Here is an 18,729-nt window from a genome sequence, read left to right as displayed (position 1 = left end):
ATGATTTTAGGCAACACCGTTTTTGCATAACAACTCCAACATTTTCTTTTTAGTAGCCTTCTTTTTAGGAAAAGCACAAACAATAACAGAAAGATTTTGAAGTATTAAGCAATAAAAATCACAGAGGGAGTTCGCTATTGGGGAGAGACTTAAGTTAGAACTGCACTAGGTTCGTTTTCATGCAGCACTAAAATCCACGCCGTGACGCCGTTTCATTTGCGTAGCTGACATACTACCAAAACTCTGACGTCCGCTAGCCAGAGGCTTTATCCCCAAGTCTCTACGTGAATATGCTAAATATAAAACCACCAAATAACACAAAGCTAAGTACCGCCAATACTTGAGCATGCCTTTTGTTCCACAATGACGGCATTTTTTTTTTTTTTTTTTTTTGTGACTCACAGATGACTTTTACAAGCGAAAAACAAACAAACAAAAAACACTTGACCAAACCTTCAAGTTTTAAACCATGCTTGTACTAATGATAACGGAGTCATTCATCACACTGTACACGCTTTATTTTCCCAGTAAACGAACACCTCAGCCACTGTGTTGGAGGCACGGGGATAACGTTACTGAATGGTGGGATCTGGGGCCCGGACTATGGGAACCATAGCCAAACAACCTGGGAGAAAAAAAAGTCCAACAAAACTGCAAAGGCACTAATAATCGTCTTGTTGTGGACGACACCTGGACCTCAATTGTGTTTTGTGGGACATGACTAAAAAGGAACTGACTGTGCCTTATGCAACAGCTGACTCTGCCGAAAAAGAGATGGATGAATGCTGAATGTGCAATAGGAAGCGAAGACAAGGAAAAAAAAAACAGGCTCTCATTGCTAGTCGAGCTTCATCATGTCCTCTTAACTGGGTCACCCACAAAATCTCGCACCTCGGTCACTGTGTCAAATCTGCGCACGTGGAGGTGATGGGAAAACGTATCTTGCTGCGAGGGACTATGTGTGGAAACACGACATTCAAACCCCGGAGAAGAAATAGTTGAAGTTCAGTACCAACCAATTCTGGACCAAGTCTGAAAAGACGTTTAAAAACGTCTTTGGGAGTGAATCAGTTAAAAAGTGTGCCCGCTAGGCTAATGCATTACAACGCTTTGCTAACGTCACGAGCGAATTTAATTTTTCAAAGCATCAAAAAAGTTTTTTTTCATCATTCAAAATCTGAAAGTTGTTGACAACACACACTTCTGCGGAGCGTCAAATTTGCCGCTGCCCTGAAATCATAAATCATACTCGAGACCGAAAACAACATACTGTCACCCACTCGGAATAGAAGAGTGCCGCATCCCGTTGTTACGAACGATGATTGATGTGCGGCGGATCGCATCTGCGGCGTAAAAATAAACCAGATAAATTCCTGCCGCTAATGGCCGCGCCAGCTATAGCCTTCTATAAGCGCTTTTTGAGGGGGGGGGGGGGGGGCAGTACATGATGAATATATAGTAGACCATCACACTCTGGCATGGAGGGTGTGGAAATAAAAAATCCACACACCCCTCTTCAAATCCGTTTTTCAAAAACCTTATGGACCAATAAACGTGAGCTACGATCTTTTAAAGTGCCTCAGAAAGTTCAGCTGTACGAGTAAGCGCTTCGTGAACATGTTTTGTCACCACTGGCACGATTCACTCGAGTTGTGATGGTTCTTTTGGTGAGAAGCAATGTTTTGCTAGCGCGAAATGTCTCTTTTTGGTACTGCAGCCAAAAGGTTCAACCTAGACATGCTTTTCCCTGAAGTGTGTTTTTTGCGAAATCTAGGTTTGGATAATTCTAAAGTCTTGCCACCTTATCCCATCGCCAAGACATGCTGGATGCAGGAGATTGTTGTCACTTGTAGCAAACAGCCAGCCAATACTTGCCAGCAATTCCTGCAGCCCCTTCAATATGCTCGTCGGCCTTTTGGAAGCCTCCCTGACAGGTCTTGTCGTTAATATTTTTTGACATATTTGTACCCCTTGATTGCTCTCTTTACTGTGTTCCATATTTTTTAAATGTCCCAGAAAATTCTGCTCCACCATTCTTCGAACAATGAGATCACTACGCTGTTGCGGAAGATCTCCGTGACTTCAAAAATGTCAGAATAAAACTAAAGCATATTCGCACTTTTTTGGCGAGTTGTCGTGACTCCCGTTGAACATGAGTTTGAATGTATCGAGCTAATTCGGAACACAGGCACATCCCTGGTCGTAAGGGGGTGTGCACACTTGTGCAATGCCAGGATTGGTTGGTTACTAAAAATAAATAAATAACCCAGAATTGTTCATCAAGGTCACATGACACACTTAAATGTCAACCGCGGGTGGCCCGTTAACAAACTCCACGTCTTTATTTAAAGGCCACAGTTAAATGCATCCAGACTGGCTGAAATGATGATAAAAAAGTGGCCATGCCGAAACCTCAACAGTGGCACACGACTGATAAAAGCGAAAAGAAAATCATTGGAAAGCTTCCCAATTGTATTTGAGTCACTTTGACTGACTGCACACCCCTCCAACCCCCGCCCAACCCTCTTTTCACCGCGTTTGACTTTGCCATTTCCACCGTTACGTGCTTGCACTTCCAAAATCTGCGACCATGACAAGCGGTTTATTTAAGCCTGCAAGTCATTCTGCAGTCCCCACCCCCCTGCCCGCCCTCCCCGGAGATCTGGCGTATACTTCTCATAATAGTCTCTGTCCTGCGGCTCAGACACATTGTAGCCTTAAATGTTTTATCAGAGCGACGAACAAGATGATATTGAAATGTGGGCGTGAGAAGGAACACTGACAAGGACAGACGCAGCCTGCAACTGGCACCCAAAACAAAAGCTAATCATATCATTATTAACAACACAATTTTTTTTTTTACATAAATTCCAGAGGACTGATGTAAATAAAGCGCGTTAACCCTTTAACTGTCAGCTGGACCGATCAGTAGAGCGCAATCATCGGTTTTGCCTTTACCGTGGATGCCATATCAACGACTTGGTAGACCACGATTTAGAAGAAATAATTTTACATCCATGCATCGCCTATCGCAGTTGTCTTTGGGAAGTCAGCTGGTTGCCAGCCAATCGCAGGATTTTACATTTTAACACTTTATTTTTTTTTTTTTATTGAAGATCTTACGATGGTGTGCTGGTGCATCCTACAGGGTTGACGTGGAGGTAGTCAGATGGTGTTTTCCAAAAAAATTAAAGACAACCACCAATGAAATAAACAACACGCGATTTCCGTTATTATGCGTCCATCAAGCACTTGGCAGAGCCTCATAAAGTATTTAAAAATCATACACTGATGTGATTCAGACAACGCGCAAACATTAAAGTGACAAACGCCGTTAAAAGAGACAAAGTTAAATGGGTGCAAGGGACACCCGTCAATCAACAAAGGTGACGGTCCATACCTTTGCTTTGCTTATTGCAGAGAAGCCACCGCAGACATGGTTAGGAAGTGCAACTGTGAACTCTGCGGGCAGGTGGACGGAGAGAGACGCTTCTGGTCAGAGTGCAGCAGGAATGCAAAATCGAGACGAGGGAGAGAGAGAGAGAGAAAAGAGACAAAGACAAAAGTTAAGAGATATGGAGCGAGCGTCCAACCTCTCAGACCGACGTGCGCCCACTGAGAGCGGCCGCCTCGGTCGCCGGGATTAAGTTTCCTCTCGAAGCCTGCTGACAAGTAGCCATGTGACTGCAGGGCCTATTCAACACTGACTCACACACGCGCGCACACACACACACACACACACACACACACACCTCTGGCTGAAACGTGGTCAGTAAGTCATTGCTCCTGATGATTAATATGTGGAACGTTAGCATGTCTTGAAAAGAAATAGGCGTGTCCAAAATATCCTTCAGAAATATACGATGGAAAAAAAAATATATATTACAAATAATCCCAATTTATTTTTCGTCGCTGCCAACTCATTTATTGCTCATTCATACATTACGGCGATAAATTGAAATAAAAATGCATAAGTTGTACCTTGAGATTTCATTTGTTCTGAGACCAAGCTTGGAACTCCGAACACTCATACCATTTTTTTGTAAAAAACACCAAATCATCTTGTATTGTCGAAAAAACATACAGCAATAGCAATTCGATAGAAATCGGAGGAATTAAAAAATTCCGCACCATGTGCCTTCATCACTAGGGGGCAGTCTTGCAGACACAAATTGCTGTGAGCAACTCGGTAAGCAGTAGCTAATGACGCTTTTTGCAGAGGATAAAAAATATATGCCAATGAGTTACTGTTCAAACGGCACACACATAGCACCGAAACAACAAAATCATTCCACAAAGAATCCCTACCGAAGTCACAAAAGCCACTGGATTAATTGTGTTGTGGTGGGTAGGGGGGGACAAAGAAAGTCCTGTGATCTAAACAAGTCGCTGCCACCTCTTTGCCAAATAATCAAGCCGCACATTCCACATCAGCTTATTTAAGCCTCGGGGAGGGGGGTAGGAACGAAATATCCAAACCCTGGAGGAGGTTCTGTGCGCGCAAGACGGAATTGTTTGTCCACGGGGACGAGAGCTCACTGTGGAGTCACATGAATGTCTTGCGGGGATGAGGGGGTGCGGAAAAAAATAATACATTGAGGCGGCTAAATATGTCACTTGGGGCTTTCCTTCATCCCAACAGGTTGCTGAAAATAGCCGGCGGGACCGAGACGAACGTGGTCAACAATGAAAAGAGGTGTGTGACCTCACGGACACACTTGAGGATAAACAACATTGTCTTAACCCTGGCACACCATTAAACGCATTTCTGGAAGCACATTGTGGCCACTATGGAGATCCAGAAGATGGCGCTGTTTTATTGTCTCGCATAATAGTTTGTACAGAGTGGTTCTAAAGCCAAATAATGAGTTTACAGTGTTGTTTCGGTGGCAATCTGTCCTTCCTGTTCATTGCGGAGACCCCACTAAATAGTTGCATTTGTCTTTCATTCAGAACCCAACGAAGATTGGATATTGCCTCGAATTTATGCAATTTCGCACAGTGACAGCATCGTAACAATGAGATGGACAATCCCGGGGGGAAAAAAAATCTGTATTGGAGCCCTCTTTGCATTTGGAAGCATGGCATACCATTAGATCGATGTAAAAAAAATGTTAATAGGGTGCCGTTAGAGCCATTGTCGCCTTTCACACAGAACCCAGCAAAGGTAGAGTATCCACAAAAACGGACGCATACGATGTTTGCGGAATTGAAACAGAACACAGTTAAAGATGGATATTGCACTTTCACGCAACTTGCCGTGAAATCTGGTCATTAGATTAGATTTGAAAACTGCCACAAAAACAGCCCGTTTTCCACAGAACGCAGCTAACTTTGTACGTTTTCACACACATCAGCATTCCAGTGTCAAGCAGTGTTTAAGTTTCACATCGAACCAGAATATCGTGTGAAACTCCTAACAAATAAAACACTTGCATTTGCTTTCAACGCAACATGGTGAGAGAAACAAGGGTCTCTACCCAGACAGGGGTTGTGAACTCTGCCTAGCAACAAGCGGCAAACATACAAGCAGGAATAAGATTCACAGCAATTCAAGTCGATGCCGGGGATTTCTAAACTAGGACAGTTTTCCGAGTTTGTCACCAATCCATGTGGCTAACGTGACATTTCCATAAGGAAGTGACAAAAACTCACCAGAAGGCCTCGTCTTTTCCACCAGCCCGCGATTGGCCGGCCCAGACAGCTGCCCGGCCCGCAATCTCTGAAGGGATTTAGTGCCGCTTGTGTGCGATGATAGCGCTGAGAGTTTTGGCCGAAAATAGCACTGAGGGATGTGAAGCTTTTTTTGCGAGTATGGTCATCTGCACTAATGTGATCGAGGGGTTCGGGTGGAGCCGACACATCAGCACGGCAGTCGCGGGAAGGGATCGGCTAACAGTTGCCTCGCTGTGAGCCTCTTTGTATCATCCGAGACTGACGGGTGAGCTAAGACGGCACCTGTCCGGGGGTGCTGAGGGATTTGAGGGGCGACCGAGATATGACTGCTTACATAACAGCCAATATAAATGCTAACTTATTGGTCTCTAAAGGAAAAAAAAAAAAGCAATAAACTTTCAATCATTTTTATACCCATGATTAGGACTAGGCGGGTATTGGTTTGGTCAAGTGAAATGGAAAGTTTGCTTTAATGAACACGGTCAGTTGGCACATTTTGACCACAACAACTTTACCGAGGACCAGGGACTTAAATTTAAGAGGACACCAGCAAGTGACATTGTGGTGAAAATATGCGTTGCTATCGGACGTGTTTAAAAACGAGCTTAAAGCGCAACCGGCAGCTGAGCTCAAATTACGATTCAAAATCCGAATCGGAATAGATTTGTCGTTATTTGTACCAGGAGATGCAACGAAATGGAACGGACGCAACCCGTACAAGAGATGTTAAAACCGGGGTCGGCAGCCTGCGGCTCCGGAGCCGCATGCGGCTCTTTAGCGCCGCCCTAGTGACTCCCTGCAGCTTTTTCAAAAATGTTTGAAAATGGAAAAAGATGAAAGAGGGAAATCTATTTTAATATGGTTTCTGTAGGACAAACATGACGCAAACATTCTTAACGTTTTGCAATGCCGTCAAAATGTGGAGAATAAATATGAAATTTCAACATTTCTGTCAACGAAGATTTGCGCCATAGCCTGCGACACACGTTTCTATTGGAATGGTGGGGTACCAGACAGGTGGCTGTTATTTTTTTTTAAATGGCGTTTCATGTACAATTCACAAAGGGTACTGGCAGAGAGGAACATTTTTAAACGGTACACATGAGCAACGATATTTAACACGCTGCAAAAGTGCGTCACATGAGTGCGTGTATGCGCGCGTGCGGTAACGGGTCGATCTTGGGAGCCTGGTTGATCAAAAAGTAGATCTTCGGTCAAAAAAGGTTCGGGCACCCCTGCAATTCAGGAAGCACTGCAGGGGAAAATAAAATCATCATGAAGGCTCATTGTGTATTTGTAGCCAACTTAGTTATTTTGATCGTAGGCTAATATCGCTAATACAGTATTAGCGATAGTATACATAGTAATAATAATACTATGTATAGCTACATTACAGCATGCGTTTCCTTCATGATAAGGCTTTTGAATTTTTGCGGCTCCAGACATATTTGTTTTTTTGGGTCCAATATGGCTCTTTCAACATTTTGGGTTGCCGACCCCTGCGTTAAAACAAAACAAAATGGATGGCGGGTAGGACAGGGGAAAAAAAAACTGTCCCAGACTAAGCTCCTGTAAGGGGAGTGCAGTATGGATTTGAAAATAGATTTTTTTTTTTTGTCATTTGTAGGTTTTGGGTCGTTTTGCTTTCTCGGCACAACCACTGAGTTTGTTTCGAACGTCATTGATTCACTTCACACTCGGGTTCAGATATGCCCAAACAAACTAGGACAAAGAGAGCGGCGGAATCTTTCACGCCACTCAAGCAAACTGTTCCTCTAGTGCGGATATTAAACTTGGAAGTCATTTACGATTAGAAAAAAAGCACAACTTCTTACAAATGTGTTATTCGTACCTGCTTTGAGATTTGCTTTTGACCTTTTTTGCACTCCACCGGCAGCAAAAAAACTGTCTCACAGAGCGCCGTTACTGAGACGCTGTAATAACTGCATTTGCACTCGTGAGAAAACACAAGCCGGACGGCTCACGGTAAGCAAAATGACGACAATCTCATCCCACGGTCAAATTAAGAAAAGAGAATCCTCCGGTACGGAAGCGTTTGAGGGTGTTCACGTGACATGATAAAAGGATTGCAGTCAATATCAGAAAATAATTCCCTCGAAAATATCCATCCACTAAATCCGAGTTTATTTTCTTGAAGGCTTTACACACCAAATCCTTTTGGGCTAAGAGGGGAGGTAAAACAAACAGAAAGTCTGCATTATCAAACTTTTGTTTTTAACTCCGCTCCCTCCCACCCCCCACCCCACCCCTCCCGTCTCATTTTCTGCATGATCAAGCCATTCCCCATCGGGAATGCGGGGACGCTTTCGCTTGTAACAAATCAGTTCACACGGAGTGCTTTGACAGACGAGGGAAAAAAAAAAAAGAATTGCAAATTATTAGCACTATAGGACGATGCGTTCGGGATCGTCCGACAATCGAAAATGTGGAATAGGAGAAGTGGAAAGCGAGCTAGCTAACAAACGCCTTGAGATTCCATCGTGGGATGATGCCGTTGTCAAAAAAAAAAACATGCATTGATTAATTCCACTTTGACTTAATCTTCCACTCGATAGACGACTTACAAAAAGATGAGTCAGCAAGACACAATCCTTCCTAACCCTGCCATCCTGATAATAAGGCATGCAACTACGTCCTGTTGTCCCCTCGCCATAGGCTGCAACCACCAGCACCCTGATCTGTAATCGACACTGACTTGGAACAGCAGGTTGGCCATTTTCTCCCCCATCGGAGGTAGAATCCGACATGGAACAACATCGTAAGGCATCTCTATGAAAAAAGAGGCTTGTGCAACTACACCCATGAAAAACAATGTTTCAAAACATTTATTGAGACAAGGCACTTATTTTACACACATTTTTAATGTAAAATAAAATTAATCTATTTAATCTATTAATCATTTTGGAGAGTGTGGGGGACATATTGATTTTTAAAAAAAGCACTTTCCTGGCTTCATTAGCAGCCTCTTGCTAAAAATGTGTTCATTAAAACAAAGCAACCTACCCGTCATGTACCTACTTTATATACAGTCTGTGCAGAACTTTGTTGACATTTTCAGAGACGAAGGTTAATTTTGCTTGGAAGCAGCACATTTTATGTTCAGTGACACTTTTGTTGTTACATATTAACCCCGAAGGGAACATTCTGTTGATTTTATTGTTGAACATTTGAAATGCGTTACTAAAGTGCATTAGAGGTTAAGACCACTCTCAATGGGTTTTGAATAATGTCATTTTACTGTTCTTTTTATTAAGGGGGATAAAATGAATTCTAATCAGAATTCAGATTTTTAATTCAAAATCGGAAAGATCCATTTGAGGGAGGTATTTGACTGACAATTGAGTGAGGCGTGGTTTCAACACAATCAGAGGCCACACCCAAAGCAATTGAGAGCAGAGACAATCGCATGATTTATTGTGATTTTTGTGAGTCTCGTTTTAGTAATTGTTCAAATCATTTAAATTTGGCACAGTTGTCAACAACAGTTTTCTTGTGGTGTGTCAAATTCAGAAGATATTTTTAAAAATATATGGTATAATGTAAGATGTACTTAAAATTATATTTATGTGTTTTGGGATGGCAGTTTCTGACACAAGCCATCAACTCATGAAATAATACATTCTAATATTGTAGGGAACTTTTAGTTTAAGCACTATTAAACGATAAATAAAAGAGTACACTCGTCCCCTTTGCTCTTGGTTTCATCTCCTCACATTCTTTAATCACTGGAATGTAAAATTAAAAATCCCCATTGGTATTATTAATCAATAAATTGATGCTAACATAAAGCAATAACATTCATTAGCAATCCCGCTAGCTTCGTAGACAGCTACGTCACTCTTCACCCACACTTCGATCTTGTTGTTTATTAAAGCAAAAATCCACCTGTACCAAACCACAAGAGAATTCCAAGTCGGAAAATATTTGCTTGGACTTTTGTTAATAATAAACCGAGAAACAAAAGCGAATACATGTCTAAATCACGAACGTGTTCAGTGTGTGTTCGCGTGGCAGTCAATTGTCAACGCCGTTCCAGTCGCAATGGATGTGTTTGCTGATGATTCCATCCTCGAAGAAACATAAACTGAAGTACTGTGCTGTCAAAAACTCCCACCCAAAGAAAACCACGATGTTCGACTTAACCCCTTCCGAAAGTCATTTTAAATGTGTTTGATAAAGCTGAAATGACACAGAAATTGTGACTTATTTCCACGGCGATACCAGGTTGTACTCACCTCAAACTCTTGTCTCGGGCTGGCTGAATGACTTGCTCTCAACCGGTGTCAGAAAAGCGGTATAAAATGTAAGATACTTCCGGTCAGTTGTTAAAAAAACTCAAAGCCAAAAGTCGAGTGTATTAGAATTTTTACTTTTTAAAATGACGTAAATATTGATATTACACACAAATATAAACATACAAATTAACAAGTAATACACACAAACAACACTAGAGAATTATACAAACACTGTTTTCTAACAGTTTATTTTATTTTGAAATTAATATTGCTCATTCCGGTTGCACTTGGATGACTTCAGGCAAATTATTACCGGCGTCTCCAGCCTGTACATTTCTTGCGCATGCGTACATGCAACTTTATGACTCCGGCGAGAGGCTGCGGGGGGGCGGGGCCCGTTCCGTTAGGATGATGATGCCACGACGAAATAGAAATCCTTATCAAATTTCACCAAGGGATGAATGGATGTGGATTCAAGAAGGTGTGTGGTGGTGATCCATCCTTGAAGAAACATGAACTCAAGTACAGTTTTGGGGATGTTATGCCATTCAAAATAATAATTCGTCATACATATTAGATGTAGTTATTGGAATAAGTTCAACCACATGATGTTCATCAACATATTGTACATCTAATTTCATATTTTACTTTCCAATACCCATACATCCCACCATTTTATTTAGTTGTCGTTGTCCTTATCGGGGTCACAGACAACTGGAGCTGATCTCCAAAGCTGAGTGGTCACTCATATTCACACCTATGGACAATTTAGAGCAGCATTATCAAAACGTTTACACCAAAATAACAAGTGAAGAAACTACTGAGCACTCCAAGTACCACCATAATGACCAGCATTAAAATATGGCAGCATAGTACAGCAGTTCGAAGTCTTCATGAATAAAATGTTATTGCACATCACTGTAACATTCTGGACAGTTGCCTAGACATGGGAAAATAGTACAAAAAAGTTCAAGAAAACGGGGCAGTGATTCTTTTGTGTTCCACTCGAGTGACTAAAAGAACTAGTTGTATCACTTATTTAGTCTCTCCATTTGAGACGAGGGGATTTTTGGTTAAAAAAAACGCAGGGTACATCCTGTTTCCGAACTGATTGCTCCTGCAAAACCTGTCAAGTCAACAGTATTTATAGAGCACTTTCAAACAGCCATCGCTGCATACAAAGTGCTGTCCTTAATGACTCGATCAAAACGAGTGCACCAATACGTCATAAAGCCGCTTTTGCCCATCGAAGCCACTAATGCGGTTATTGCTGACAAAAGAACAAGTGCGTGCGTGTACAGTGAGGAATCTTCTGGCTGGTTTGTTTTTGTTGTCCTGCTGTCAATCAAAAGGGGGCAGGACGCTTGTCTCGTGCATCCTAGCATAGCTGGCTGCGTATTAAACTAGCGAACAGCCGATGCAGGAAGTCCAACAAAGTTGCTGTTTAAAACCACTTCAGTGTTTTAATTGCACACCCAAAGGCGGACATGACTTCTTCGGGCTCCTCGGTAAGCTTTAAAGGGCTCGTCGAGTGTTGTTAAAGTCACGTCGCGACGCGCTGCGCTGCGGGCAGAGCTTGCTAGTTAGCCTCGGCGGCTAAGATAGTTGTTATGCTAAGCCTGTGACAGGCAGGCGTCACAAATGGATCACATTTAGCTGTGATCCTGTGATTTTAATTTGAATTCTTCCAATTTAAAGGTTAATTTATCTTAATACGTGAGATTATTAAAACACTGTCAATGAAATTAAGAGTAGCAGATTAAAGCAGGTTACATGGATGCATGACATAATTGATATCAAGGCCAATTTTACATTTCGCCTGTGAAACGGTCGGAATGAGAATCAGTACCTCCCAAGTCTGGCCACCCGGCTTAAAAGGGGTTGACTGACGAAGGGGTTTATTCTAAAATAGATGTACTCAAAATTGTCTAACGCATTTGTATTAGATATGAAAGCCCCGAGATTCTTGGGCTTGTCTTTATTTGACAGTTTTAGGAGTGACTTCCAGCTGTTTCAGACAACAGTGACACGCCGAAAAACCATAATTGCAGTGAATACACTGTCAGCGGTGGCTGCCTCCAAATTTGAGAAGCTTGTCATTCTCATTCATTCGTCTCCTTTGTGACTGTATTGTAGACAATTGGGGAGCTATTCCATACTCTTGGTGAAATGGGCTTCACGCAGGAGCAGATCCAGGCGGCCGTGCAGGCCGGCCATTTTTCCGTGATGGACGCGGCTGAGTGGTGAGTGCATCGACATAAAATATAAACTGTTCTCTCAGTTTTCAAAATGGCTACCTCTTTTTTTTTAAATGTGAGATGGTTGTTTCCCCCTCACTCCAAAGGCTCCTGCAGGGTCATCAGCATCCACGACACAGTTTGCTCAAGCAGCAGACGGGGCCTGCCGAAACTGCGTTTGCGGCTTTTAACCCCCCTAAAGAATCAGCAAGCGCATCCGAATCGTACGCACCTGCTGCTGACTGTCCAAGTATGACGTCTAACTACATGCACGAACACATTATTTCATTCCACATTTGATGGTGGGGAGAGGCTGAAAACAAACTACTTGTTTAAAAAAAACAACAACAACAACACTTTTCCATAATTAACAGATCCTTACCTGTCATTATTCATTTTCATGTTGTCATCGCAGTCGGCTCGTTAGTGCTGAGGCCGGAGAAGTCGTCGCCCCCATCCCGAGAGCTGCACCCCGTCGAGTCTCGCATCAAACAGGACAAAAGTGACTTTGAGGAGCAGCAAAGGCAACGCGTGGCTAAGGAGGCGCGGGCGGAGCGCCGGCAAAAGAAACAGGTAAAGAAGGGGCGTGGCTTCGTCATCTCGGACGAGCATACAGTGCATCCAGAAAGAAATTTACATTTAATTATGTGCAAGATAGCAACATGCATAAACCTTTATTGAAAATTTTGCAACTCTATTAATCAGTCTTTGTTAATCTAAGAAAGAAGCAAAAAATGGGAATATTTAAGAACATGTAATTTTTTTTCCTCCTCATTATTTTTTTTTTACTTATAAATTGAGATATCAATTTCCAAAAATCTCAAACTTGTTTAAGGTTTTCATTGGTCAATATTGGCCCTTTTCAAAGCAGTTGTTTTATTCATTGAGGAATAATCATCTTCATTCCAGGAGAGAGAGTTGGTGCTCAAGCGCATCGCCGATGATCGGAGAAGCTTACAGGAGAAGAAAAGCAGCCAGTCAGGCGCTGCGGTGGGGGCGGCATTGCCGTCCAATGGCAATCAAGGGCACGCTCAGGGAGGGAAGGTTCAGAGTAACGCGGATAACAACTGTATCCTCATGGTGAGGTTGTAAAGGCGCCGCAGTCGTTTTGATTTGGGATGCCCGCTTTATATTGTGTCGTCTGTGGCCTCGCTGCAGATCCGGCTGCCGTCCGGTGAGTCCATGCGCGAACGCTTCCCGGCTGACGCGCCGCTGCGCAGCGTCGTGCAGCACATCACCGGATGTCACCCCTCCCTCCCCGCCTTCTCTCTCCTCCAGGGATTCCCACGCAAACGCTTTGGGGAGGCCGAGCTATCCTGCTCGCTGCGCTCCCTCGGCCTCACGCCCAACGCCGCCCTTTGTATTCAGACAACCCCCCCGGAAACCCCCCAGGATCCGGCCGGTCCTGCCCAGCCTCCCCCGGTTGAGTGCGACCGGCAGGTGTGTCCCGCTCCTCAGGCCCCCGCCGTCCAGGAGAGGGCGGGAAGGCCGGACCTTGGCATACCCTCTCTGCTTCCCAATCATGTGTGGGAAGAGGCTGCCAGTCTCGCGGGTATCGCTGGAAATGCTCCTCTGCATGGGCCCTCTCACTTTTGGGGCAAGTATTGACCTTTGACCCCTAGTTGGAATTTTGGATAAGATTCATGAGCATGTTAGCTTGTGCTACTTTTGTTATCCTACCTCAATTAGTCATCTTCTTGAAACAAATGTGCCCCCGCCACCGGAGGAATCTTTCATCGGTCTTGAACCTCCCTTGAAAACAGTTAGCAGTTATCCGAAATTAACTCATTCAATACCAGCCAATTCCGGACCAAGTCTGAAAAGACGTTTAAAAACGTCTTTGGGAGTGAACAAGTTAAAGGCCACACATCAAATAAATTCCTCCTTTCTCCAACCCACGTAAATCTGCAATAAAATATTGATTATCGTAAGTATTATTTGCGTGTACGAAAATGCGTCCTAACATTAACGCCATGACCATTTTTATTTTTATTACCCAGGGCGAGGCCAAAAGTTGGTTGCTGGCAATCTCGAGGAAGCCGCTGACGTCCAACTCGACCAGGCAGAAGAGGAGGAGGAGCAGGAGGAGGAGGAAGAGGAGGATGATGAAGAAGAAGAAGAAGGAGGAGGAGGAGGAGAAGAGGGAGTAGCTCCACATTTCCCGAACGGTACTGCACACATTTCACAGTGGAGTAACACACACACACACACACACACGTGTGTGTGGTATGTTTTTATATATTATTTTACATCATTTTTGAAGTTCTGATCCTACATATGGCGTTAGCATCATTGTTACTTGTAAATGGAACACCATTGATTGATTGCAGCTTTCATCCGGTGGCTGCCGGCTAGCTATTAGCGACGAAACTGCTAATGTTTAAGTGGGCAGGGCTGCGCAAACCTCGCTTGCATTTTTTTCCCCCCATGCTTTCCACTTGGGTCCTGCTTGTTCAAATGATTCCACAGGTAGATACTCAGAGGTCGAAAAGCGTCAGAATCATTTGAGGTGTGCATGCGCGTGTGTTTCGGCAGGTATGCCGCAGCTGCCATTCCTCCTGGAGAACAGGAACCGCGGCGGTTTCGTGTCCAGGCATCGCTGGCCCGAGCAGGGCAATCGACTCAGGGAGGCCCCGGCAGACGAACCGGCGCACGAGCCAGATGACGCCGAAGGGCGAGGGGCGCACGGAGCCGCCGGTCAGGCCGCCGTGGAGCGTCTGCTGCGGGTGGCGAGGCGCCAAGACGCCGGGCACGCCGCTCAGGGACAGCCTCTTCCCGCCAAGAGGTCTTTCAAGATCCCCAGCGTCTCCTCGCTCTGCGCCTTGGCCACTCGCGCTACCGTTCACCTGATGACGGGTAAGCGCCTTGGCACGCTCAACATATTGTTGATTGATAAGACTTACATAGTCATAGTACATATGTCCCTATCTAGACTTACATGGTGTGTCTGTATCTGTGTGTGTGTGTTCGCGCGCACTTCAGCTCCCAGCATGCAGTACAGCAGCAGTCTGGCCAGCCTGACTCCCGAGCTGGCGGAGCTTCTGCTGAGCCACATGGCCCAGGAGCGTCTGCTGCGCCCACGCAACCTGGAGCTGTTCTTCGGCTGCCCGCTGCAGAAGTTTGTCCTCAACTGCTACCCGTACTCCACCAACGAGCTTCTGCGCCAGCTGCGTGCCTTTACCGCGCTCAAGCACCTCAGCCTGGTCAACTCGCCGCTCATCACAGGTACAAAAAGAAACTCCGCGTCGCTTCAAAGTTCATTTGATGTCATTTAACTCATTCACTCCCAAAGACGTTTTTAAACGTCTTTTCAGACTTGGTCTAGAATCGGCTGGTACTGAATGAGTTAAATGGATTTCTTCGAGAGACTGAATTAACTTTCCATATTTCAATTTTCATCAAGATTCCGGCCTGTCAATTCTCTCCAGTCTGGTTAAACTGCAGTACCTCAACTTGGCCTCCTGCAGCAAACTGACCGACTCTTGTCTGCAGTACATCACAGGTTACAAACGTCTTCCGTCACGCACCCCAGATGGGATTAATAGGTTACGTAATGCCCCCCGGATAGGATGCATAATCTGTTTTTCTTTCCAGTTCTCAAAAACCTGTCCTTCCTCTCACTGGACCAGACCAAAGTGACGGATGCGGGAGTGACACTGTACCTGCGCTCGGCGCCGCCGTGCCTCTCGCAGCTCAGCCTCAACCAGACGGCGATTGGCGAGGCCACGCTGGCCGCGCTGCCCGCAGGCGTGCCACAGCTGCGGATGCTCAACATCAAGCAGACCAAGGTCGACCCATTTACAAATTTGGGTGGAATTATTACTAGCTTAATGCTAATACACAACGCAAAATGCTAATGAAAAGTTTAATTGATGTTGGGTTGATATAAACCCAAGAAACCTAAAAATCACCGATGCCGCCATGTTTGTTTGAGTCTCTTCCTTCACTGTTGTGATGTCATCCTGCGTCCAGGTGTCTGATGTGTCCGCACTGTCCGAGTTGCCGGGCCTGCAGACACTCAACCTGGACGGCACGAACGTGACCGAGGCCTCGCTGGCGCAGCTGGGCGCCCACCCGTCCCTCTCGTCCCTCAGCCTCGCGGGGATACGCGTGTCGGACGGCGACCGCGCCCTGCACGTCGTCTCGGGTTAGCGACAGCGACCGTTTTCCGGCCTAAATGATGTAGCGTCGCATCGCCGAACGCATTTTGGCTTCTCCGCAGGTCTGCCTTTGACTCACCTGATACTCCCGGGACGTCACTCAGTCACGGATAGCGGACTGGTGTTCCTTTCGCAGCTGTGGCTACTGACGGAGCTCGACCTGACGGATTATACGCAAGTCACAGACCAGGGAGTTCAGCACCTGTGTACTATGACCAGGTACACGCATATGTCCACTATATAGTCACGTAATGTTCCCATTGTGTCTCATCATGCCCCATTGTGTTCTATTTCATCCCATGGCATCCCATAATGTCCATCACTTTCATCATGTCCTTTTATTTGCCACCGTTTCCCCTTTTTGTTCCATCGTGTCCTCGAAAGGTTAAAGAAGTTGTCTCTGAGCAACACTCAAGTGACAGACACCGGGCTCACCTCCTTGCGCCCCCTGCTGGAGCTGCAGGAACTGTGCTTGGACCGAACGGCGGTCAGCAGCCGAGGAGCGGCGGCGCTCATTACCTGCCTGCCGCACCTCCAGGTCCTCCTTGCATTCTTTAGTCCTTCCATTTTATTTTAAAAAAAAAGTTTCCATTAAAAAAAAAAAAGTATTAACTCATTCACTCCCAAAGACGTTTTTAAACGTCTTTTCAGACTTGGTCCAGAATTGGCTGGTACTGAATGAGTTTAAATTATTTTCTTGTCTTATTGTTGTTGACTGTTGTTGTTTTGCAGGTGTTGGGCTTGGCCAGCACTCATGTGGGCGACAATGTCGTGCGGCGAGGTCTTATCCACTGCCCTCAGCTGGTCAAGTGTAATCTCAGCCGCACCAGAATCACAGATAAGAGTAAGCCCATCCACACACTTTCCAAAACACCATATATGTTATATCATATTTTCCTCCCCACCCAACCCCAATTTAGGTGTGAAGTTTCTGGCGCGCATGCGTCTGACTCAGGTGAACCTCGACGGCACCGGCGTGAGCCGGGCGGGCGTCGCCGGCCTGCTGGCCTGCGCTCACATTAGCAGCATCCGCGCCAGCAACACACGTGCTGTGCCCATTGACGACGTCTCCGACGACGACGGGGAAGCGCTGTTGTAGCGATGAAAAACACTCCCCGCCCCCACCCTGTTTAAAAAAGAAAAGACTCCACCTCCACGTTTGCACTGTTACGCCGTTGATCTGTCCATCAGTCATGCTTGAAAATGTTAAAACACAAGACTCGTTGATGTACAAGACGGCTTAGAATCAGGATAAGGCATTGTTGGTTCATGACCTTTTTCTGACCTTTATGTTCCTAGTCGAGCATAACTGGTGTGGTAATCACGCCCTGGGTCAAATTGACCCAGAGCATGTTTTAACATACCAATCATAATCTAATTGACCCATTTGAAAATGTAGCTTAAATGAGCAGTAATAATATTTGTTTTTCTGTATTTTACTATCGGGCTTTCAAATGCGGTTCCGTTTAACCATAACCATAGGATTCAAAAGCCTGCTTCTGAGATCCAAACGTATTTTGGAGTACAGTATCGTCAATTTTCAATACAGGGCAATTTTACCATAACTGGTGTGTCAAACATAGTTCGGGCCAAATTGACCCATTTGAAAATCTCAATTATTTCTGAATATTTTTTGGCACGTTATTTTTTTATTCAGCGGGAGCAATAATGTTCTCAGCTCCAAATGTCACCATGTCTGGGGGTTAAACATGGCGTGGGTGAATTCAGAAAGTGCAATAGTATTTGACACTACTGTTTTGTTAATTTTTCAGGAGCAGTAAATATGTTCCCGGGTCAGTTTGACCCCAACCATGTTGAACACCCCGGTTTAAAGGTGTAAGCAGTTGTATGAAAACTTTATACAACCGCAGCAAACCAACGGCCATCTGTAGTGAACAAAAATGCTGCTGCTCTACCTTGTAGAAGCACAGAACATGCACAGCATGATCGATCCCATGCAGCATGAGAAACTTAAATTCAACATTGTGGCTACATGTTTTTTGTTTTGCGTGGTTTAGTCTAAAACACAACTATACATTTTGTGTTCTTCCTAATTCCTTGATTTTGGTTGACCTAAACGGACAGAGTAGCGTGATTTAGTTTCGAATGGTCACTTTTGCTTTGACAGCCAGTTTTCTTCATACTTTATTCAATTAAAAAAAAATATATCAACGCTTGAGTGCCATTTTCCCACTATGTTCTCTTGATTCAGATTGTGGGTCAGTTTCTCTTCCCACTAAAAGTCAATTTTTATAAATATGGGGTAAGTGTGTTTTTAGTCAGGAAAACTAGCACAGAACAATATTGTAATTATGAGAAACAGTACAATAATACATAAACGATTTAATGCTGCAAATTCTGGTGTCTGTCCTGGCCACTGGGGGTGGGGCAGTATAATCC

The 18,729-nt window shown here is 44.6% G+C and overlaps 2 protein-coding genes across 4 annotated transcripts in view; one reads left to right on the top strand and one right to left on the bottom strand.

Annotated features, from left to right (window-relative positions):
- slc4a2b (solute carrier family 4 member 2b) overlaps positions 1 to 9,976 on the bottom strand; it is a 33,460-nt gene extending 23,484 nt beyond the window's left edge. The window contains exons 1-2 of one of the 3 annotated variants that reach the window (XM_052053811.1): positions 9,933 to 9,976; positions 3,401 to 3,492 (exon numbers count right to left, since the gene is read on the bottom strand). The gene's annotated coding sequence lies outside the window, so the exon portion shown is untranslated. Of the gene's footprint in view, positions 1 to 3,400; positions 3,722 to 5,655; positions 5,896 to 9,932 lie in introns of those variants that run through there. The other 2 variants (XM_052053812.1, XM_052053814.1) reach the window with 2 other exon arrangements.
- A 1,168-nt stretch (positions 9,977 to 11,144) lies between these two features.
- Positions 11,145 to 18,496, top strand: si:ch73-173p19.1 (uncharacterized). The gene is made up of 16 exons (XM_052053825.1): positions 11,145 to 11,440; positions 12,069 to 12,175; positions 12,277 to 12,419; positions 12,585 to 12,742; positions 13,079 to 13,249; positions 13,328 to 13,766; positions 14,170 to 14,337; positions 14,705 to 15,025; positions 15,152 to 15,394; positions 15,573 to 15,671; positions 15,764 to 15,957; positions 16,142 to 16,316; positions 16,392 to 16,548; positions 16,714 to 16,867; positions 17,062 to 17,173; positions 17,250 to 18,496. Exons 1-16 carry the CDS (start codon positions 11,420 to 11,422, stop codon positions 17,426 to 17,428), a joined length of 2,841 nt encoding a protein of 946 aa, XP_051909785.1. The 5' UTR covers positions 11,145 to 11,419; the 3' UTR covers positions 17,429 to 18,496.
- Positions 18,497 to 18,729: the final 233 nt, after the last annotated feature.

This window comes from Hippocampus zosterae, chromosome 20 (genome assembly GCF_025434085.1).
Source record: "Hippocampus zosterae strain Florida chromosome 20, ASM2543408v3, whole genome shotgun sequence".
NCBI lineage: Eukaryota > Metazoa > Chordata > Actinopteri > Syngnathiformes > Syngnathidae > Hippocampus > Hippocampus zosterae.
This window is presented reverse-complemented; position numbering and strand designations above follow the sequence as displayed.